This window comes from Pteropus medius, unplaced genomic scaffold, assembly GCF_902729225.1.
Source record: "Pteropus medius unplaced genomic scaffold, Ma_sr-lr_union100, whole genome shotgun sequence".
NCBI lineage: Eukaryota > Metazoa > Chordata > Mammalia > Chiroptera > Pteropodidae > Pteropus > Pteropus medius.
The window spans coordinates 7,728,872-7,752,303 of NW_024349224.1; the positions used below are offsets into that span (position 1 = coordinate 7,728,872).

The following is a 23,432-nucleotide window of genomic DNA, read 5'->3' on the forward strand; positions in this document are numbered from 1 at the left end:
TTAAATATTAACATTTAGTTTTCACAAACTTAAGTTATAACGAATTAAGGATAGCTATAACAAACACATCTCTACTATGAGAGCCTGCTCTCACATCAATAAGCAGATGCAATCAAGATGAAATGTCATTTTCAGCTGTGAAATTACAGTGCCAGCCTGGACACACACACATTTCCATCACACTGTGAGCAGGGACGACATCTTACTTCCTCATCACTCTATACCCAGCATTATGCCCAGTGCCTGTTACAAAGTAGTCATTCATGCAGTATTTCCTAAAAGAAAAAACAATTTGATTGGAAAAAGACTTTTTTAAGGCAAGGCAACCCTTGGCTGACCTCACAGATTGCAAAGGCCTTGGCAGCTTAAAATCCCTTATTTTTTATTTTTCACGCCTACAGCACCGGGTCTTCCTAGATGGTCTCCCATCCAAGTACTAATCAGGCCCGACCCTGCTTAGCTTCGGAGATCAGACGGTATTGGGTTTGTTCGAGGTAGCATGGCCATAGACTAGAAAGGACTTATTTTCAATTTAGATCATAACTCACCCAAGTGAACTGAGTTCACAACACAATGATTCCTGCTGTATTTATATAGAAAAGGAAAAGTACTATATCAACTTTAACAGAGCAAAGGTTAAAACATTTCACCAATACTACATAATGGCTCAATGCAAACTGATCTAGTAATCAAGGCAAATAGAGGGAAAACCCTCTTACAGTTCTAACCGCTAAAAGTAATCCAGAGCGATGCTCATATTTTTTAAAAGAACATTTATTTGCCTTTTCCACTTATGAGGATTTTTTGAAAGTGATATGAAATTAAAATATTATTATTAATGTAATAGCTAGATATTAACTTGCACATACGCAACTTTCTACTAATTCCAGATTTCATAAACCCAACATTTATATAACCTAAATTTCCAAGCCAGCACATTTTGTCAAATAAAACAAAAATAACCATCTTTACAATTTCAAATCACTTTTGAGGGGGAAAAGGTTCATCTATTTGACTATAAAACAGAGAAACACCTAAACTATCCTACTGAAACACCAGTATCAGTAAATCTTGCACCCTTTAAACACTGATCAGCATTAAAAAGCCACTTTCCTCCGTTAGAGTCAGCATCACAGTGCCTCACAAACTCTTAGGAATGATAAAAGCACATACTGATAATTTCTTAAGACACAGCCCAAATGCCAATTACTTGCCACAGCTAGAATACTTGTGAGAGTGACCTCGAAATGCAATGGCTTTAAGAGCTTAAGCAGACAATAAAACGCAGCCACAATGGGTTCCCTGGGGCTACATTCTAGACCCCTCCTCGGTCTGAAAGCCCAACCATAACTGCAACCACCCTCTGCTGTGGAGGCCTACTAAGGTGCCTGGATGCTCTCGCTGCGGTGGGCATGTGAATGCATAAGGAGCAGAGGAATGAATAAAAATGTGTTCATGAGCTAAAATGCAATATTTCAGTTAAGAGAGTTTTGAAAATCCTAAGTCGAGGCCTTATAGCTAGGGCTCGACCGCTTACAGCTAGAAAGATAAACACGTTTTGCGGTGGGTTACCTCTGGAGAGGTGGGGGAAAGATAAATTCCAAGCAAACCTGGGTTATTCCTATAATGACTGAATATAGGGGCACTGGAACGAGCCTTTACGGAAAAGGAAAACCCTCTCAAGCAGAACTCTAACCTATTGGCGCTGGAGGACAAGAAAGCGCCTGCGGGGGCTAGAAAAGGCGTGCACTCGCGAGCGGGAGATGGGGTGGTGGGGAGGCGTGAAGCCCGCGGAGGGCCGGGGTCGCGCTGGAAGATCGGAGTCTTGAGGAGCGCTCACTAGACGGGGAAACAAGGAAAGCAGCGCGCGAAGGCCAGGCAGCACTTACAGGTTGATGGTGCGCTCCAAGGTGAGGGGCTTGGTCTGCTGGATGTACTTGTTGCCGAACTGGTTGACCCCCCGGGGCCAGCCGGTCTGCGAGCGATTGGGCGGCACCACGGACATGCTGGCAAGCTCGGGCGCTGGCGGCGAGAGGAAAGGGGGAGGGAAGGAGACTTTCCCGGTGCCAGCAGCGGTTACCTGCGTTCCACTCAGCAGCCGCCGCCCGCCATTAACGTGAAAGAGCAAGGAGAAGCGTACGCACGCCGGAAGTGCATTCCGAGCCCCTGGCGGCAGGAAATAGAGAGGCCGTGGCCTGCCAGGCGGAGCACCATTGGACCGACCGCTGGAGGGATGGTCGCAAGATCTAGAGCTCCCATTGGTAAATTATGTGCGGGTTCCGCCTCCTCTTACGTTGGTATTTCCTATTGGATGGTTCTGGGAAAGGGGCATTCTGGGAATTGTAGTCTCCATAGGCAAATAGCTGCTTGATTAGCGTGGTGTGGGTCTGTAGCTTATGAAGAGATGAATGGGAAACGGCCAGCTGAGCCCGGTCCTGGCCAGACCGGGAAAAAGAGGAAGAAGGAGGTGATGGCGGAGTTTTCGGACGCTGTCACGGAGGAAATCTTGAAAAAGCAGGTGGCCGAGGCTTGGAGCCACAGGACGCCGTTCCGTCACGGTAACCGGGTGCTGCCAAGGGGGAGTCGCCGCACGGCGTCCGGGGGCCTCTGAAAGTCCTGGCACTCTAGTCAAGCCCACAAGGGAAGAGGCTCTTGAAGAGAGCCTCCTCCGACCCTCCTGCCTGGCCTGCTGCCACCTTTCATTCCAAGTTCAGTTTGGATTTAGAAACCTGAGAAGAGAAATGTAGGCCGGAGAGTTTGGGGAAGGAGAGGGCATGAAAGTTGATGGTCGAATTCTGGAATCAAGGGTTACTGACGGAATCTGTTCCACTGATTGTGCGATGTTGTCAATGGATTTAACTTGTCAAAACTTCAGTTCCTTCCTATGTAAAATGGAATAGCTAATAGCATTTACCTTAGGAAGATGTTAAATGAGATTAATAAACCGATGCACATATGCATCAATAGACATTTCCCTGAGTAAGGACCAATAAACATTTGGACATATATTTGAGCGGCTTATGTGATATTTGCCTCCGAGGATGATGCTCGGTTGTCCCATGATAGTGTAGCCAGAGCGTTTGTTGTGAGCTGCTAGGTAGCGGGCACCTGAGCTTACTCGGGTTTTTTAGTGCCTATATAGTTCAACTATATGACCTATGAAAGTAAACCTGTTGACCAATGGAAGAAACGTTCGGTGAACCATTCCAACCCCACCTTTCCATACCAATATATAGGATAAGAACGCTGCCTAATGCGCCATGCATTTCCGTCTAAAGTTTGCCATGATTTTTGTTTCAATTGAGTGCTTTAAAGAGGGAACTCCTGAGTTCTCTAGATGCACATAGAAAATGATGGCTTAGTGTTTAAAGCACAAGCTGTGTACACTCAGAGACTTCTCAATTTCCTTATCTGTAGGGGGTGGAGATACTGATAATGTTTACCTTAGAGTTGTTGAAATTAAATGAAAATACATGTAAAGCACCACTGTGCCTGGTGCTTGGTAGGTGATGATGACATGATTATTAGAAGGGTACATATTAGCCCACTAGAAGCGGTGGGTAAAATGTCGAGGGAGAAATCATGAAATTAGAGGAAATTATGCCTGAACTGATTTAAAAAAAAAAAGTATGTGTATCGTAACTTAGTAACTTGGGGAAAGAAAAGAGATTGAAGGAAAATTGCCAGCTGGTATTGCTATTCTCAATTTTAATCTGCTACTCTCATTTTAAGTTTTGGGGGAAATAAATTAAGACTCAAGTAATCATTGAACTAAAAAAAAAACACAAAAGAGCGGGAAACCTTACTTTAGTGATATCACCTGTACTCATCTTAAGGACTAATATTGTAAGTACAGTATCTTTTAAAAGTAGCATTGAGTGTATAAAGAAAAAAGAGAAGAGCTTATAATTTTTCCGCCAAAGCTTAGACTTTAGGTACTAGATTCCTGAAAATTCATGACCATCCCCTTTTGTATTCTCTGTACTATGCTACTCAGGGGTCAAAAATACAAAAGGAAAAAAGCCATATGTTTTTATTCCAACAGAAGCCATTGTCATGGACATGGACCCCTTTCTTCACTGTGTGATCCCAAACTTCATCCAAAGCCAAAACTTCTTGGAAGGGCTTCAGAAGGAACTTCTGAATTTGGACTTCCATGAAAAGTATAATGATTTATACAAGTTCCAGCAGGTATTTATGCCCCTTTCCATTGGCTCTTCTACTTCAGAAATTTATTATCTATAAAACTGTTTAATACTTTTAAACTTGAGGTTTTAGTTGGGTTTGCCTTGGAGAGTCCTTGCCTTGATGTTGTTAAAAGAATTCATTCATTTAACATATGCTTACTGTTAGCTATGTGTTAGGTACTATAATTATTATACGGGAGTCTTTGCCAGTTCCTGCCCTGTAAGACTTTAAAATCTAAAATAATAGAGGTGATAGCGATGGTGACAGTCAAGAAATACGGTAAGCCAATGACTTAAGTACATTATAAACGAAGAGATTAAGTATATTTTGGGGAGTGGTATACCGAAGAGAGCTGTACATTAGAAAATAATCATTTAAATTTTTGCATTCATGTCTTTGTTGAGGTGGCTTGATGTATTGCAATATGCTCTCCATTGTACTATGTCCTATAGAGAGTTAGATCCATTCTTTTTTGGGCGGACAGTTTAATTTAGCAGAAAAGACTATCGCAAAATCAAAGCTGGTTTTCCCACTCTTAAAAGACAGGCCCAATCTAGGGATAGAAATATAGGTCATTGGTTTCCCCGTTTTGGGAGCTATCTTTGAGTACATGGCATACATCATTCCTGAAAATCATTTATGAAACTTCAAGGACATCAGCCCTTAAAATCACACACAAAAAATTAAAAATGAAAAAGGTAAAGATTATTTTGTTTTCTTTGCCTTTTCCCTTTGACTTCTCTTTATCTGAGATAAGAAAGTAAATAACAGATTTCTTTTTCTTGCTTTCATTCTTCTACATTAGAGCTTATTGTCAGCTGGTCGTGTCCCCCAATCTGTCTCTCTTTGGGCCTTGGACACATGACTGAATTAACCGGGTTAAATAAACAAACGATGTGACTCATAATAATTCAGAATACCTCATGAAAATTAACTTTATCCATAGTAAAGTTGCATAACTTAAAAATGATGTTGTCTGCCTTTGTAATTGTATCAACTTTTATAGCACTAGACCTCTTTTGTTGGTTTAGAGCTATATACATCTCTGACTACCAAAACTGAGAAATCATAGTGGTTTTTAGTTAGTGCAATTTGGTAGATTAAAACACATCTAACTGTGAAATTAGTGACAGGCAAAATAATAGAAAGGGCCCTGGGTGATGGGATGGATGGGGGGAAGCCATTACTTTAGATCCCCATGAGTGCTTGGGGAAACTGCTGTGAATAATTTTTACTATGCTTACTTTGGGACTGAGCTTCTTCATGCTAAGACAGTAAATGTAAAACCTATTTTCAATCTCCTGTCTCTTCAAACTTCACCTGTACCCCTTTCTCTTTGCTTGTACTGTGAATTGACTTGATAATTGAGGAGTCTATAACATCTTCCAGTCCCCCTAACCAAATTTGTCATTAGGAGTAGCCCAGTAGTTTGTATTGCAAGCATTATTCAGTGCATGCTTTATGCCATGTTAAGTGCTTTATATTTATTAATTCAATAAATCCTCATAATCCTATAAAGGACATACTATTCCTGCTTTATAGTTGAGGAAACTCTACATCAGTTTTTCCTTCTCTTCTGAATCATTCTCTTCAGCATACAAAAAAAAAAAATCTAATCATCTCATCTTAAGAAAAAAAATTCTGTTCGTCTGACTTTCCCTTTAAGCTGCCACCCCCTTCCTCTGCTTCCCTTGTCCCTAGCATTCTTTATGAGTTGTCCGGACTGTCTCAAATTCCTCTCATTCTCTGTTAAGCCCCTGTCATCAGGCTTTCACCTAGTACACTCCGCTGAAACTACACTCGTCAAGGTCACTCACAACAGCCATACTAGTAAGCTGGATCATCAGTTTTTAGGCTTGGTTTTCCTTGACCCCTCAGCAGCATTTGACACACTGTGTTACTCCTTCCTCCTGGAGATGTATTTTTTCGCATTACTTTCAGGATACCATGCTCTCCTGGTTTTCCTTCTACCTCACTGGCGAGTCCTTAGTTTCCTTTGGGAGGTCTTCTTTTTGTCTCTGACTTCTTAATGATAAAATATTCCCGGGCTTAGCCCTCGGACCAAGCAGATTTCCAGGGAGCCCTTTACTTTGCCTCTAATCTTGGATCTCTATTAAAAGTGTCTCACACTTAAGTCCAGAACTAAACTCCTGATCTTCTCCCCATAAATCTCCATCTATAATTTTACCCATCCCAGTTAATGGCAACTCGATCTTTCCAGTGACTCTGGTTAAAATCCTTAAGGTCATCCTAGTTTCCTCCCTCACACCTCCTGTCCAGTTCATTGGGTAATTCTGCAGGTTCCACCTTCAAAATATATCCAGAAAAATTCACATCTTTTTGCTTCCACTGCCAGCAGCTGATCCAAGCCATCTTTCTCTCTCAGGATCATTCTATTAGTGTATTAACCAGTCTCCCTGCTTCTACCCTTGCCCACCCACACAATCACAGCCATTATGTTCTTTTAAAATGAAAATGGACCCAAAAGAATTGAAAATGTGTTCACATAAAAACTAGTGCACAAATGTTTGTTGCAGCATTATTCATAGTAGCCAAAAAGTGGAAACAACCCCAATGGCCATCAACTGATGGATGGATAAACAAATGCGGCATATCCATACACTGGAATGTTACTCAGCCAGAAAAAGGAATCAAGTACTAATACTGGTGCAACATAGGTGAACCCGGAAAACATGCTAAGTGAAAGAAGCTGGATGCAAAAGGCCACATACAGTATGATTCTGTTTATATGTCATGTCTAGAACAGGCAAAAATATAGAGATGCAGAAAGTAGGTTAGTGGTTGCCAGGAGCTTGGGGGAAGAGAGGATGTGGGCTGCCTGCCTAGTGGACACAGGGTTTCTTTCTGGGATGATGAAAGTGTTCTGGAATTAGATCGTGGCGATGGTTACACTACATTATGAATATACTAAAATCTACTGAATTACACACTTTCAAATGGCTAAAATGGTCAATTTGATGTTACCTGAATTTTCTCTCCATTTTTAAAAACATAAATGGGATCATGTTAACTCCTGTGCTCAAAATCTCCACTGGTTCCTCACTTCCCTGAATGAAATCCAAAGCACTTGGGATGGCTCTCAGGCCCCGCTTGCCTCCTTGGCTTCATGTCCTACTGCTCCCCCCTCACTCTCTGCTGTAGCCACATATTCTCCTTGCAATTTCTTGACATAAGCCAAGCAAGCCTCACACTCAGGGTCCTGAGCCCTCTTTGCCTGGAGAGTCCCTTGGCACACTTCCCACCCTCCTCCGAGTCTTTCTCAGTGCAGGCTAACCCAGCCATCTTTCCTAGCTCCAGACCCTTCCCTCCTCTCAGCACTCCCAGTCCTTACCCCGCTGTGTCTTTCCTGTGCATTTACCACCTTTTGTACTAATAATCGACTTTTTATGTTTATCGTCAGTCTCTCTCAACCAGAATATAAGGACCACAGTAATGACTGTGTAAATCTTTGTTGAATGAATAAGGCACAGAGAAGCTAAGTAACTTGGCCAAGTCACAGAGGGGCCAAATGGAGGGGCCAGGCGGACCTCAGAGTCCAGGCTCTTATCCCACCGGAGTACTCACTAAACTGCTCTCCTCCGTGTGTCTAACATATGAAAGGGATCTTTTTTTTGTCTTTTTCATGATCAAGTCTGATGATCTGAAGAAGAGAAGAGAGCCTCACATCTGTGCTTTAAGGTAAACAAGTAATCATATTTGTTGGGTGCCTAATATGTGCCAGGCTGACAATTAAATTCTTTAAATGTGATATTATACAATCTTTGTTGACATTATTATCTCATTTTGTAGAGGAGGAAACAGACTGAAAAATTAAGTAACTTCAAGGCTACCTAGGTAAAAATCAAGGAAGCCAAGATACAAACCTAAGTCTGATTCTAGGGCCCACATTCTCAATGATAATATGTCCGACCTTGTCAGCAACCAAGGAAACAACACTGTTCTTCACATATTAGGTTGGCGAATAGTAAACACAAAATCTCCACTGTTGACAGAAGTGTCGATACTTTTATACACTGCTACAATCTTTCTTAGAAGATGGTTTTGAAAGATGTATCAAAACCCTAAAAGTTAGGCTTACCTTTTAGTAGTATAGTTTCATTTAGAAGAATTTATCCAGAGAAAATAATGAAAGATATGATCTAGGAATCCTAAACTATAGAAGTTTAAAGTGAAGAACATTCTTGGGAATGAGTCTCTTTTGAATAAACCACAACTCCAGGAAAAAAGAACTGTGGCATAGATCCAAATGGAGCCCACTCCATGGCATAACAGGTCATTTTTTGTTTACATTTCTAGGAAAATTCTGTTTGAAGATTTCCGGACTTGGCTTTCTGACGTTTCCAAGATTGACCTGGAATCTACCATTGACATGTCCTGTGCTAAATATGAATTTTCAGGTAAAAAAAGATAAAGCCCTGATGTCTGTAAGATTTAAACACTTTAACTAAACAGTGGCGGATAGTGTCAGGGTATCAAAATCCTAGATTTTGCGTGCCTGCATAGCATTAGGATCTTCATAACAAGCACACTCTGACCCAGCCCACATGCAGACATAACCGTCGTATTGGGGAGTATATAATGCAGTGGTCCTCTTTGGGAATACCATGAAAGCTGTTGCCCATATTTTCAGAAAAATGCTGATAATGCTCATACACACCAACTTTCCATATACTGGCAGGAAATTCAGAGGTGGTATTGTAACCTCTCCTCTTAGACTTCTTCGGGAGCAAATGTGTCCCTCAAGGTCATTTTTCTTTTTCCTTTTTTTAAATTTAAAGGTAATAAGTTAATACACTCTTAAGGAAAAAATATTCAAATAATACAGATATAAAATATTCAAATAATGCAGATCTAAATCATTTTCTTCACTTTCTCCTTGCATCCCCCCCTTTCTCTTCAGAGGTATCCATTGTCGCTAGTTTGGGGTACACCCTTCGAGTTTCCTTTCTGAGCATCTAAATGTCTTTTTGAAAACATGTTTGGTTTCTCACCTGGATGAAAAAGTTTTGTTTTGTTTGGGGTGTAACTTTTGTCCTGGGGAAGTTTAACTTGGTAACAGCTTTTCAAGGATAACTTAGTGATACACATGAAGAGTTATAGCATATGCCCTTGTTTTCCCTTATTTTTTTCTTTTTAATTTGAAGTAATTTCAAACTCAGAGAAAAGTGGCAGGCATAGTACAAATAATTTTTTTTCTATTTTACTTGAAAGTAGGTTGCCATTTTGATGCTCCATGTCCCCTGAATAACTTCAGTAATGCCTACAAGGACGTCCTCCTACGTGATAACAATAAAGCACCAAAATCAGGGAATTAAGATTGAGACGTGATTCCCATCGGATCCCCAGGCTCCGCACAAGTTCCGTTGTTCGGTCCTTTATAGCAAAAGGACCCAGTCCGGGACCGCACGTTGCATTTACTCGCAGTCCTGGCACATCTGTTTAAACTCCCTCAGTCTCGAACGGTTCCTCCATCTCTCTTTGTTTCCTGATGCGTCTGGATCGATCCAGACAGCTGAGTCATTTTGTAAAACTTCCCTCGGTTTGAGTTTATCTAGTGCTTCCTCTTGATTAGATTCAGGTCATGCATTTTTGGCAGGAATATTATAGAACGATGTGTTCTTTCTACTGCACCATATCAAGTGGTACGTGGTTTCTGTTTGTCATATTACTAGTGATGATAACTTTGATCACTTCAGTAAAGTGGTTGCTGATATCACGTTTTTCTACCGTAAATTGTTCTTTTTCTCTCTGTAAGGTAATAAGTATTTTGTGAGAAGATACTTTAAGATTATGTAGATTTCCCGTTTCTCCTCAGACTTTTATTTGTTTTACCATCCACTGATTATTTCTTGCTAAATTATTACTATGAATGTTGCCAGATGGTTATTCTTACAATAAAATCACTTCTTTCACATTTGTTAGTTGTCATTCTACTGTAAAGACAACCTTTTCCTCTCCCTATTTATTCATTTATTTGTGTCAGTGTGGATTTATGGATTACTATTTATGTAATGGGCTATTCTCAGTTATTATCATTATATTGGTGCTCATATTGTCCTCGATTTTATCAAAGGGAGCCCCTTTAAACTGACCGCTGTGTCCTTTTGATACATCCCCATCATTCTTAATATATTTTACTTTATGGCAAAACAAGATTTTCCAGACTTTCCTCACATTTCTCATGCTTTAGACCTGAAGTCGGCCATTCTTCCAAAGAACCCCGGTTCCTTTTAGTGAAGAATGATACTAAAAATCAAGATCCGGATTCTAGGTGTTTTTGCTATTAGGCATCACTGCTCCCAGACCCTTTCAGAGGAAGGAGGTAGCAAATATACATGGACACACGTATGTATACACAAGCATTTACATGTGTATGTATTTCTATATCTGTACTTTTATCTAGATATCTGTGTAAATATCTGTATGTACATATCTGTATGTATGTACATAGATAAAGATATAGATAGAGAGAGAGAGAGGAAACTGAATTTATATTGAATCCTCCAGTTCCAATTCAACATTATAGAGTTCATTCTAGATTTCTCCTTTTATTTGTAATTTCGTTCTTCAATAGTGAGAAACCTAGCTTCCATTATCTTCAGTCTATTTATTTATGGAAACGGTCTGTCCATGTGGGAATGACCTCAACTCACCACAGCGTTCCCTCCCTCTCCCACTCTGCATGGCTGCCTGCCTTGCTCAGCCCCACCTAATGGCTCTTACAAACTTACTCAAGAAATTAAAGAGAACAAGTACGAAAAGATCTATGTGCAGTGATGGTCATTAAAGCATTCTTTCTTAATAGACAAGAAATGGAAATAACAAATAAAGGATGGATTAAAGGGGGTAAGGAGCTAATTCTTAATCTATATAGTAGGATAACTTTATAGCCATTAAAAGAGGTGACAAGTGTATATTCATGTGGAAAGTCACTTGCCACATAATAAAAAAAAGGCCACAAAACAACCACTGTAGGATACCATTTTTTTCAAAAGCAAAAACATTTATGTAGGAAAAATATTAGAAAAATATATGTTAAAATATTGTTAGTGATTATCTGTAGGTCTTACTACATATGTGTTCTTCGGTGTTTTTAGTTTTCAATAGGGAGTTTTATTTCTATAATTATGAAAAAGGAGAAATAAGTGTCATTTGAGCGCCGGAGGAGCTGACATTGCAGATGACTGTCAGATGGACAAGTATTAAATGCAGGGTCGTATCAGCTGCCCGTCGTCTGCGCAGGGACGTTAAGGTGTGCGTTAAACTGTTGCAGATGCCCTGCTCTGCCACGACGACGAGCTGGAAGGGCGCCGGATCGCCTTCATTCTGTACCTGGTTCCTCCCTGGGACAGGAGCTTGGGGGGCACCCTGGACCTGTTCAGTGTTGATGGTAAGACAGATGTGTGCTCTTCCACACGCAGCCACTTCTGAATTCTTATGCACAACGTCTGTGCTCCTCAGAGGAGATGGAAGCCACTGATTACAGTGACTGCTACGGGAGGAGTCAGTCACGGCCAGCCCTGACAACCACCTAAGTTGTACTGGACATAGCCATGACTCCAGGGGTAAGTTAGTTGGTTTAAGATGAGCAGTAGTCAGACCTGACTTCTGAGTAGGACCACGGAAGGATGGAGAGCGTGTAAAGCTGCCTGGGGCCACGCCTCTGCTAGAACCGGTCTGTTTGACAGGAAGTTGGAGTTTTTTTATTTTAATGACTGACACCAGGAAACTCTCAGCCTTCATCAATAATAGATGGGTGATGTAATGAAGAACAGATGTCACCTGGCAGAACCAGCAAGTATGAGTGAAACAGAAGGAAGGGAGTGGCAGTTTGGGATCTGAAGGGTATATGTAGATACCTTTAGAAATTTGAGTATTGTCATGGTGAAACGAGGTGGCCCGGATGGAAGTGGTTAATGATGATGATATCACTTTTATGGGTCTGTTCTCTCCTGGTGTAGAACACTTTCAGCCGAAGCAGATCGTCAAGTCTCTTATCCCTTCGTGGAACACACTGGTTTTCTTCGAAGTGTCTCCAGTATCCTTTCACCAGGTAAAGATTGTGAGCCACAAATACATAGAGTACTAAGGACCATGCTTTTCAGTCACTCATTATCTAAATGTGACAGCTTCCTGTTGGACTTACCTGGCCAGCTTGAAGGATCCTGACATTAGTGTGCCTTGGCTGGTGATCTTCCTCCTCATTCCTTGGATCGATGTGCCACTGGTCTTGTGCTTTCAGGTGTCTGAAGTCCTGTCTGAAGAAAAGTCACGTTTGTCTATAAGTGGCTGGTTTCATGGTCCTTCGCTGACCAGGCCTCCCAACTACTTTGAACCTGTCATACCTCGGAACCCTCACGTCCCGCAAGATGTAAGGATAAATTCCTGTTGCCGGCATTGTTTTCTTAGCAGCTTTAGCATCATTTGTTTTCCTGGTTTTAAAACTGGCTGTTCCTGATAATGAAACTGGACTTTGAGCTTACCCTTCCACTTTTCTTGGATAAACTTTTGATAGTGTCTTTCTCAGGCAGAGTTTTCCAGCACTTTATGTTTAATGGGGAGACAGTAATAAAGTAGGGGTTTGCATATATTTTACTAGTGTGAAATGATGTAAGAACAAGCAATAGGAATTATTAACTCGCCTTTTGCATCTGCCGCTTCTTTGTAAGCATGAAATTTTGTATGACTGGATCAACCCTACTTATCTGGACATGGATTACCAAATTCAAATTCAAGAAGAGTTTGAAGAAAGGTCTGAAATTCTCTTAAAGGAGTTCCTTAAGGTAGGTCAGCACATCCCGTCCAGTACATCTTGCTTGGCATGTGGTCTTGCTTTTTGGGTGGGCGAATAGGCATCACCAAGAGAGTTTTTGTTGTTTTTCCTTTTGTTCCTAGTTAGAATATTTATGTCATCCTCTACTTCAAATAAAATATAGAAGTGATGATAATAGCTAACATTGGTATCAGTTGTATGCTTAGTGGGCTAAGAGTCCTTTGGGTATTCTGCAGTTCTCTCGAACCTTAACGGTACACACACAGAGAAGCTTCTACACTGAGGGAGAGTTGTGTGTAGTTCCCTTCCTACTCGTGAATGTGGTACAAATATTTTAGTGACAGATTACTGACTGATCAACACCTATTAATGAATGTGTGAGCGATGAGGCAGCCCATTATAGTGGAAAGAGAACTAGATCAGAAGGCAGAGACCTTATATTCATGTCCCGGCTCTACGATTTTACTAACTGAAGCCAAACACGAAATCTCTCTGAGCTTTTGTTTCACCGTCGGTTACACTGGGATAATACATGCCTTGCCTGGGTGCTACCTTGAAGAGTTGCCGCGAGGCAGAACAGGAGCATGTGCACTGGTGTGGTGCTTCACAGTTGGCCCTGGGTCCCATGGAGTCACAGGCCTAAGAGCTGTTCTTCCATGAAAAAAAGGTTGAGGGACAGTACATACTTATATCTTATAACTGATATTAACATATTAAGGAAGTTGAGTAGTAGTCTAGTAAATAAACTTGTTTAATTCAGCTTACCTAAACCATGCTTTGGGGTCCTTTTTCTTACTTAAAGCTGATAGGACTACTGTTTTTAGAAAACTCCTAGGGAAACTGCATTAAACCAGTACATATAAAGCCTTCTGTGAGAATATTTCAATAGGTTAATAGCTTCTGTACTGTACTTGACTTTCAAATTTAGAATGCTGACTGAATAAAGGGAATGAGCTGAGGCCTAGAGAATCTTGTGTTGTTATACAGAAATTTTCATTGTAATAACATTGCCTGTTATGCAGTTTAATTTTTTTCCCTTACATCTTATGAATTAAAGAGTCTGTATTTAAAAAAAAAAATTTTAAATTTTTTTAATTTAAAAAGTTTGTATTATGATCTTCATTTAATAAATGAAGGAATTTTAGAGGTTGAGCATTTTGACATAAACTAAACAATTGCTTAAAGAAATGGCCCAAAATGACAGGTCTCTTGGCTAAAGCATGCTAACAATTTATCCAGTCTCTCTCTGGCTTCACGTTATCAAAACTGTGGAATCTTGTGTGAAGGGGGTAAAAGTTAACTGACCCCTTTAGCAATCAGCCACAGTGACTCTGCGGGGCTGCTATACCTGTTAGACCAGTGTGGGACCACAGGGAGATTTGCTAACTGCTTCTTTATTTGCTAACTGCTTCTTTATTTGCTCATTTTCCAGCCTGAGAAGTTTGCAGAGGTCTGTGAAGCTTTGGAGAAAGGAGATGTGAAATGGAACAGCCGAGGGCCCCCTAACAAAAGGTAGACCCCATCATCTAAGACATTAGTTTCTGCATTTGGCACTTGCCTATTTGTCTGCAAGGCTCACCTTCAATAATAGGACATTTGCCCTGATGACGTTTGGTACTCAGGGACATCCAACAGCAAGCCCTGATAAAATCGCACTCTTGTCACAGTGTGTGCTTTATTTAGGAAGCTATGCCAAGCTGTAGGGAGAGAGGTACAAAGCAAATGATCAGCTTTTAGTCCATGAGTAATTTTCCATCTGTGGCTTTGATGAACAACTGACATGGCTGCTCTTCAGGTTTTATGAGAAAGCTGAGGAGAGCACGCTTCCCGACACCCTGAAGGACTGCATGGCGCTGTTTCGCTCCGAGGCTCTGTTCTTGCTGCTGTCCAACTTCACAGGCCTGAGACTTCACTTCTTGGCTCCTTCAGAAGAAGATGAAATTGAGGACACAAAAGAGGAAGAAGCAGCCTCTGCTTCCGATGGCACTGAAGAAGGGACTAGCTATAGCTCCTCTGAGCCAGAGAAGAATCAGGCGGCCATCAGCAACAACAGCCAGAAGAGCAATGAACAGACAGACCCAGAGCCAGGGGAAAACGAAGCAGAGAAGGGTAAGCTTTGTTATGACTCATCCTTATTTTCCATTAAGCATTCACCATTCACTCATTTATTCATTCGACAAATACTTCTTGAGCCTCTGCTGTATGTTAGGCCCTGTTTCAGGAGCTAGAGAACAAAACAGACAAGGTCTCTGCTCTCTTCAAGCTTACATTCTAATAGGAGAGGACAGAGATTAAATGTATACACCAACAACTAGAAAACGTCAATAATGATAAATGCTGTGCAGATACTTTTGATGCGGTATGTGCTCAGGAATGACCGAGTGACTGCATGGCCTCCAGGTGAATGGGCAATGTGGAAAAGCCTGTCTGAGTTGCTGTCAGCTGAGCTCAGATCTGAATGACAAGAAAGATCTGCAGGAAGAGCATTCTGGTTTGGAGTAACAGCTGGTATATTTTATTAGGCTAGCAATAGTACAAACGGTAGAGAGAAATATGACTGGCTTTGCCTAAAATTACTCTAAAACATAAGAGCATAAAGGAGAGGAAACTGAGCAGGTTATTTCTGCTAAGGAGCAATAACAGACTGAGAAAATAACAGACTGCTTGAATTTGGACAGATAGGGAGAAGGAAATTATTCAAAGTAGAAGAAGTTTAATTATCTACAGACAAGATGGAAAAGAAAAAAATACAGAAAATTTAAGAGGTAAATCTTCTGAGGAAATGTTAGCACCATTAACTGAGCAACTACAAATTCAACCTAAGTGTTACAGTACCTGCTAAATCCGATGAGAAAATCTATCCAGTTCCTCTCCTCAGTTGTATCATGCTCTGCTTCCACTCGGGATTTCTTGAGAAGGACCCTATGCAGTTAGAAGAGCAAAGATAAGGGAGGTGGATACCCACGAAATAAAACCAGCATTGTGAGATGCTAACCACAAGCAATATAACTCAGATTCTGTAGTCTCCCAAACTGACCCGTCACTTTGGTCACCACAGATATTCAGAAAACCAGACCCAGATGGCTTTCGGTGCTATTCAACACACAAGACAGCCTTTTCTTTAAAAGGTTGGTTTTCCTTGATAATCGATACTGGCATCTGTACCTAGGCCCTATAAAAAATTGGGTGAAGATCAGTGGGGCCTGGAGAGCTTTTTGAAAAAGTATTTGACCACTTCTGTTCCTTTTTGGTTTTGTCTTTATGTGAACCTGCAACTTGGAAGAAAATATATGCACACAACCAACAGATGCTTTATTCTGTTATTGAGCATCTACTGTATGCAAGGCCCTGGGTCAGAGCCGAGTGGGGAATACACATGTAAATGAGCAAAGCCACTGTTCACAAAGTTTACCATCATAAAAGCTATAAAGCTTTTTAAAGTAAAAGCTATACAGTTGCTAAAGCATGTATAGTGTTAATGTTGGCATACCAAGGGGACATTCAGTAAGATACCCAGAACCGTTGCACCTGACAATGTTAAGTTTTTGTTTTTAAAAAAATATATGTAAAAATAACATGTTCATTTCAGGATGTTTGGTAAACAAATAAGTAAAAAGAAAACAATCACCTACAGGTGGCCACTATTAACATTTGAAATATATCCTTCCACTCTTTTTTGCTATTTAAGCATATGCATATCTACATGTATATAGGTAACAAACTCCCTCCGCTTTTATCTAGGAATGTCTTCATTTTCCTCTCCCTCTTGAGGACAGTTTTGCCAGATATAGGATTCTTGGTTGACACTATTTTTCCTTTTAGCATTTGAACATACCAGCCCACTGCCTTCTGGTCTCCAAAGTTTCTGATGAGAAATCAGCTTCTCTCTTGCTGCTTTCAGATTCTATTTGTTTTTCGAAAGTTTGATTATAATGTATCTTGGTGTGGGTGTCTTTCAGTTCATCCTGCTTGGAATTCATTTAGCTTCTTGGATGTTTATATCATGTCTTTGTCATCAAATTTGGGGAATTTTTAGCCATTATTGCTTTAAATAGTCTCTCTGCCCCTTTCTTTTCCTTCTGAGACTCCCACAATGTGTATATTGGTCCATTTTATGGTGTCCCACAGGTCTCTTAGGCTCTACTCACCTTTTTCTCATATTTTTTTTCTGTTCTTCAATCTTGATAATTTTGCAGATTCTTTCTTCTTCCTGTTCAAATCTGCCTTTGAATCTCTCTAGTTAATTTTTTTTTTATTTCACTTATTGTATTTTTCGGCTTCAGAATTTTTTTGATTTCTTTTTAAATCTGTTTCTTTATTGATATTTCCATTTTGTTCATACATAGTTTCTTTGACTTTCTCCATATCTGCTTTAGTTCTTTGAGCATCCTGAAAACAGTTGTTTTAAAGTCTTTTTCTAGTATATCTGCCATCAGGTCTTTTTCAGGAACAGTTTGTGTTGACTTTTTCCCTTTGAATGGGCCAAACTTTGTTTTTTTGTATGTCTTGTGATTTTTTTGTTGTTGTCGTTATTGAAAATTGGACATTTGATTCTAATAATGTTGTAACTTAACACAATAAACCAACTAGGTGTAACAGACGTGTACAGAACACTCTACCCAACAACAGCATACACATTCTTCTGAAGTGCTTATATTTTCCAGGATAGACCACATGTTCGGCCACAAATTATGTCTCAATATATTTTAAAAGATAGATATACAAAGTATTTTCTCCAACCAGAATGGGATAAAGTTAAAATGAAATGAGCTGTCAAGCCATGAAAAGACATGGAGGAACATTAAATGTGTATAGCTGAGTAAAAGAAGCCAGTCTGAAAAGGCTAAATAATGTAGGATTCCAACTACACGACATTCGGGAAAGTGCAAAACTAGGGCGTAAAAAGATCCGTGGTTGGAAGGGGTTGGGAAGGAGAGAAGGGTGAACAAGTGGAGCACAGGGGGTTTTATGGCAGTGAAACTGTTCTGTATGATACTGTAATGATGGACACATGACATCATGCATTTCTCAAAAACCATAGAATGTACAACAGAAAGAGTGAACTCTAATGTAAACCATGGGCTTTGGTTAATAATAATGTATCAATATTGATTTGTCAATTGTAACAAATGTACCACACTAAGACAAGATGTTAATAATAGAGGAAACGGGGGACAGGAGTATGGAAACTGTACTTCCTAGGAAATTTTTCTGTAAACCTAAAATCACTCTAAAAAGTCTATTAAAAATGGTAATATTCATGTTTTAATTTTTTATTTTTGGCAGCTAAGTATCTACTCCATCTGAAATCAGTGGTTAAGACAGAACTAGAAAGTCAACTTTTTTCCCCCAAATAGTCACACCTGCTAATTTCTAACAGTCGTTGTAAGGCTCATTTGGTGGAACAAGTCAGCTGAGGTTTAAGAGAATGACTTCTCATTACTACTGTATCATTCCTAATTATCATTCCCTTGCGATCTAGCACTGGTATCCAAGTGATCTTAATATTTTTCTGGCCTTCTGTTGTTTTTTCTTAGAATCAAGTGTTCCCACATGTCAAGGGGAACTGAGGCATTGGAAGACTGGTCACTACACTTTAATCCATGACAACAGCAAGACTGAATTTGCCCTGGACTTACTTCTTTACTGTGGCTGTGAAGGTAAGAGGGAGGACGGAAAGCAGTGTTTCCTTAAGGAGGGCAGTCTCTCCTGGGCGCCCCTCTCCAACTGAACCAATTCAGAAGTATCTGGCTTGGCCAGGATCCCAGATCACAGGAGCTCAGTGTTGGAAGGGACCTTAGGGGTCATAAATTTCATTCTCCCAACTCAAAGTAGGACTAGGGTGTGGGAGATGGACCGAACCATAATTTCCAAGAACACCTCCCTCCTTGATCTCTAGCTTTTATGTAATTAATTCTTAGTTTTCAGTTTATTCAGTGTTGCTTGAACAGTAAGTAAAGTTGGGCTCATAAATCATAGAGTTGGTTACTCCCGAACTCTCAGATCCCCCAGTTTTAAGCAGCCTGGGGTCAGTGATTTAGGCAGATGATGCAACTCTTGCATTGAGAGCTTTCGGAAAACCATTTGTTTTCCCTTTGTAAGGCTGGGAGCCAGAATACGGCGGCTTTACTTCCTACATCGCCAAAGGTGAAGATGAAGAGGTAAGTTGCTCCTGATAGCAAACCATCTTTTTGGTTCTTGAAGATGCTTCCATTCTTCAAAAACCCAATTTTATGACCTTCTACCAGTGTCCTTAACTGATAAATCCATGTTGCTCTGCCTGGCAGTGGTCTAATTTCTCCTAGAAAGTACTCAGCATGGAATGAAGATGCTAAAGGATAATCACTAAGCATTTATTCTACCCTGAGAAATTCCAAATAAGAGCCGCATGGTACATTTCCATCAATTTTCCAATGTAGCAAGGAATATATGCATTAAATGAAACCTTTCTTTCTGGGTATATATTGGAATGGGCTTGTTGGAAATGTCTTGCCATCCAGAGCAGTAGCTCTTCCTAGTAAAGGATCTTTACTAGCCCCTGTCCCCAGTCTTAAGTACTTATTATGGATACCATCTGTTCAGTGGTGACTCATTGAAGAAAAGAGTTGAGAATAAGCTGTGTTCTAATGTGCCATTGTATTTGCCTGTTTCAGCTGCTAACAGTGAATCCAGAAAACAATTCTTTGGCATTGGTCTACAGAGATAGAGAGACTCTTAAATTTGTCAAGCATATTAACCACCGAAGCCTAGAACAAAAGAAAACCTTCCCAAACAGAACAGGTTTCTGGGACTTTTCATTCGTCTATTATGAATGACAGGGCTGGACAAAGCTGAAAGGAGACCCTTCATCAGTACTGGAAAGTCTGCAAGAGCTACAAGGGGACTTGTCTGACATTGTTCTTAAAACTGTGTGTGGTGGTCCTTTACCAGGACTCACAATGATTGTCCTCAATCTAAACCTTGAGCTTAATGATATGCACTTATCTCTTGATTGAAAAAAAGTTTCTTTCTCTTTAACGTTGAGTTTTTCTTTGTCCATATTGACTTCTTCGGTGATCTACAAAAATTTGTCTTATGGTCAAATATACATGACATAAAATTTACTATTTTAACCATTTTTGTGTATGATTCAGTGGCATTAAATACATTCACATTGCTGTGCATCCTTCACCACCACCCACCTCCGGAACTTCATCTTTCCAAACTGAAACTCTGTGCCCATTAAACAGTAACTCCCACTCCTCCTTCCCCAGCCTCTGGCCACCACCATTCTACTGTCTGTCTCTGACTTTGACTTCACATATGCCTCACATTAAGAGGAATAATACAATATTTGTATTTTTGAGACTGGCTTATTTCACATAGCACAAAATCTTCACGATTCATCCATTTTTCCAGTGTTCTATTTTAATACTCATAAATGATTGCAGATTCTGCCCTTCCTAACACACCGGTTTAGCAGGTCACACAGCCTTACGTCCCGTTCGTGCCGGGCCCATTACACTTCCTCCCACTGCCTCTGGCTTTGTTCACTGTGACTCCCCCAGGACAGTGCAGACTTAGATGAGGTGCAGTGTTCCTCCCTTGGAAAAGGCCTGGCCTGAACCATCACGGCCTCAAGAGATGGCTGGCCAGTAAAGAAGATAGGCAGCTTGTGCCATGTTGTGGTCATTCCCAGGTTCCCCCTGCTTTTCCATCCTGGAGTTGTGGCCCTTTGTGGAACTCAATGGTATAGCCTCACTTACGGCTTTCATTTTCCTAAATACTGCAGGGTCGACTGTAAAACTAGCTGCCTTTTTTTAAGAGACCACATGCTAAAAGGCCACATCAAAATGTCAAGAAGCTGTCCATTTTGTTAATTCCATTTTCCTTGATCCGTTTTGGGGTTTTATAATAATAACTACTGCCACCTAAATGTAGGTGTGGATGGGTGGGTCTAGGTGTCATTGCATCTTCAGTTGAAATACGCTATTCTCATTTTAGTCCAATACTGTATCTCTGTTTCTTTTTTACATTTATTACTAGCCATTGCAATAGCTTTTATTTTGGGGTTTACTAATTACTAGGAATAGCATTGGGCTCTTCTTTTATCTCCTAAAACTGTATGAACTCTTTTCTAAAGTTTGCATTTAAATGAAGAAAATGATTTTCACTTTCTTTTAGGTTAATAGTTTCATATAATTTTTGATTTTGCACCCCAGTCAGTAGAAAATGTTTCAGCATGTGTGCCCATTATTATGGATGTTTACAAATATTCAGTATTTATAATTTACTAATATTCAGTATTAATAAAACACAAATTTTTAGAGGAACTTAAGACAAGCTTTGAAATTTAAACCATTAGTATAACAAGTAGGTGTAATCCCACTCGAGCGTGTCAGTACACTACGGTTTAAAAATTGTGGTCTCCCAAATTGTGTGCATGTGAAATGGCCCATTACTGTGTGGATGTGGGAAGATAACAGAACTCATTCTAGGTATTTCTTTTATCTCATCCTATTTACGTTCATCCACTTGCTTTCTGACGTTTTCATGAGGGAGAGAGGAGTTGAGGTTCTAGCTGACACCCTGTCAGTGGCATAACCCCAGGAAGGCCCAAGGAAGATGCTGGGCAGATGAAACCGTCAGGTGTGCAGGGAACAGTTGGAGACTCATGGCTCTAGGTAACATCTAAGAGGCCACCCAATGTTTCCAATTCTGGAGGGCTGACTAAATCTTAGCACACTAGGCAAGGATTAAAATGTGCTTATTAGTTTCTCCTTAATCTCGTGTTTATGGGCTTTCAGCACAGAATCTTCTGTACACTACAGAAAAGGACTTCAGTGTCCGAGGGGACAGAGTCCTGGAGAGCCAGACTCCGCTGTCGCTGCAGTAACATCATCTGCGGCAGCACCTCTTAGACGTTCCTTGTGAAGAATTAAAACAACAGATAAAAATAGAAAGTAATGATCATCTGGAATCCCACCGCCTGTGACAACCACTGTGGTGCTTTGTAAGGAGGTATCGCCTTGGCTAGATTGAGCTACATTTCCCAGAATTTCCTTCCCTACGTTTCCAGTTAGAGTGAGCCACAAATTCTCACGCAAAATTTGGAGGGCCGGAATGAAGCAGCAGCCGATTTACGCCTCACTCACGTTTTCACCGAGCTACAGGCTCCCCTCGGCGGTGTCGGTCAGCAACGGGGCCTGCGACTGTTCTGCCTTCCCCTGGATCTTCCCTCAGCTTCTCCGGTGGAGGGTCTGTTTCTGCAGGGTGCCCACACCATCAGGGGCGGAGGTAAAAACTAATACAAATTTTAATATGTGCTCGTGGGCTCCAGCTCATGCCTGTGGGCTTAGCTTGTTCTTATTCTTCCCGACTTTATACCCTTTCTATGCACTCAGAGAGCGCAGCCTTACAGAGACTGCTTTGGCACTTACTATGGATTGTGTACGCTCAAATCCCCTTTATATGTTATCCGTGATGGAATTAAGAAAACTTTCATAAAGTTATTTTGAGAGCATATTAGCATTTCTGTTAAGAGGAAGAAAAATTAAATTTTTAAGGACAAACCCTATAAATAATCTAACTCCAGTCCCTCGTTTTAAAGATGTGGTAAATGAAGCCTAGGGGAGAAAGGGGCTGTTCAGTTTTGAACCTGGCTTTTCTACTGCTCACTGATCTCTTGGACTCCACCGAACATGGCGGTTTGGTTCGCAGAACACCAAGACACAGCAACGCTTGGGCCGTCTCTCCCAGGTCGGTAGTTTCTCAACAAGAAGTTTTTGGCTGCAGTATCTCTTCAACACCATTATGTACTTCCGACTTATAACACTGAGGCAATACAAACCCTGTTAAAAGGGTCCTTGATATCTGGAGAGTGTGACACCAGAGGCAGGCTCTCCAGCCTTCATGAACTGGACAATCCTGCAAAAGCAGATGATTCCATCTCTGATGCAAAATCAGTCCACATAGACAATTGTGAAAACTACTTAGGAACTGTCCATGTGGCATCATTTTAGGACAAGATTTCTGTACCATATAAATGATAACACAGGAGCTAGAGCATATAGTGTGGGCAGGGGCCAGATGGGAAAGAGGCAAAATGCAAAACACCAGGCTGCAATGGGTGTCATCTTGTACTTCAGTTTCAAAGTAAAATTGGAGATAATTTAGTTCTCTGATCACAGGACTCTGCATTGGCAGATTTGTAACTGCTAATTATAAAATTTGAAACTTTAATAATGTTGAAAATCATTCTTGTAAAGCACTTCTAGAGTTGCGTAATAGTTATAAAGTTCCTAGTTCTTTGATTTCTGAAGCTGCTGACAGGCCGACTAAGGACAATCCATGGAGAGCAGCAGATGCTTCTCTGTGCTGAAGGCTTCACTTAGCGCCACGGGAAGGATCAAGCTGATTAAGATGCAGCCCCTGTTCTCACTTAATAGGAGATTAACATTTAAATAAACAC

At 40.6% G+C, this 23,432-nt stretch overlaps 2 protein-coding genes and 1 pseudogene across 2 annotated transcripts in view; 1 reads left to right on the forward strand and 2 right to left on the reverse strand.

The window, feature by feature from the left end:
* The window catches only part of NUDT21 (nudix hydrolase 21), a 19,569-nt gene extending 17,418 nt beyond the window's left edge, over positions 1–2,151 (reverse strand). The window contains exon 1 of the mRNA XM_039880920.1: positions 1,890–2,151. Within this exon, the coding sequence (XP_039736854.1) occupies positions 1,890–2,005 (116 nt within the window). The 5' untranslated portion in view covers positions 2,006–2,151. The remainder of the gene's footprint in view (positions 1–1,889) is intronic.
* Positions 393–511, reverse strand: LOC120617417 (uncharacterized; annotated as a pseudogene).
* Positions 2,152–2,330: 179 nt separating the features above from the next.
* On the forward strand, positions 2,331–20,099 carry OGFOD1 (2-oxoglutarate and iron dependent oxygenase domain containing 1). The gene is made up of 13 exons (XM_039880922.1): positions 2,331–2,558; positions 4,046–4,191; positions 7,841–7,887; positions 8,506–8,606; positions 11,483–11,599; positions 12,171–12,262; positions 12,452–12,580; positions 12,879–12,992; positions 14,415–14,494; positions 14,778–15,091; positions 18,520–18,642; positions 19,085–19,143; positions 19,636–20,099. Exons 1-13 carry the CDS (start codon positions 2,405–2,407, stop codon positions 19,795–19,797), a joined length of 1,638 nt encoding a protein of 545 aa, XP_039736856.1. The 5' UTR covers positions 2,331–2,404; the 3' UTR covers positions 19,798–20,099.
* Positions 20,100–23,432: the final 3,333 nt, after the last annotated feature.

Excerpts from the sequence above, each read along its gene's own strand:
- OGFOD1 (XM_039880922.1), top strand. The coding sequence starts at position 2,405 with ATGAATGGGAAACGGCCAGCTGAGCCCGGTCCTGGCCAGACCGGGAAA. Across the intron at positions 14,495-14,777 it reads CGAGGGCCCCCTAACAAAAG|GTTTTATGAGAAAGCTGAGG; the intron begins GTAGACCCCATC and ends GCTGCTCTTCAG. Across the intron at positions 15,092-18,519 it reads GGAAAACGAAGCAGAGAAGG|AATCAAGTGTTCCCACATGT; the intron begins GTAAGCTTTGTT and ends GTTTTTTCTTAG.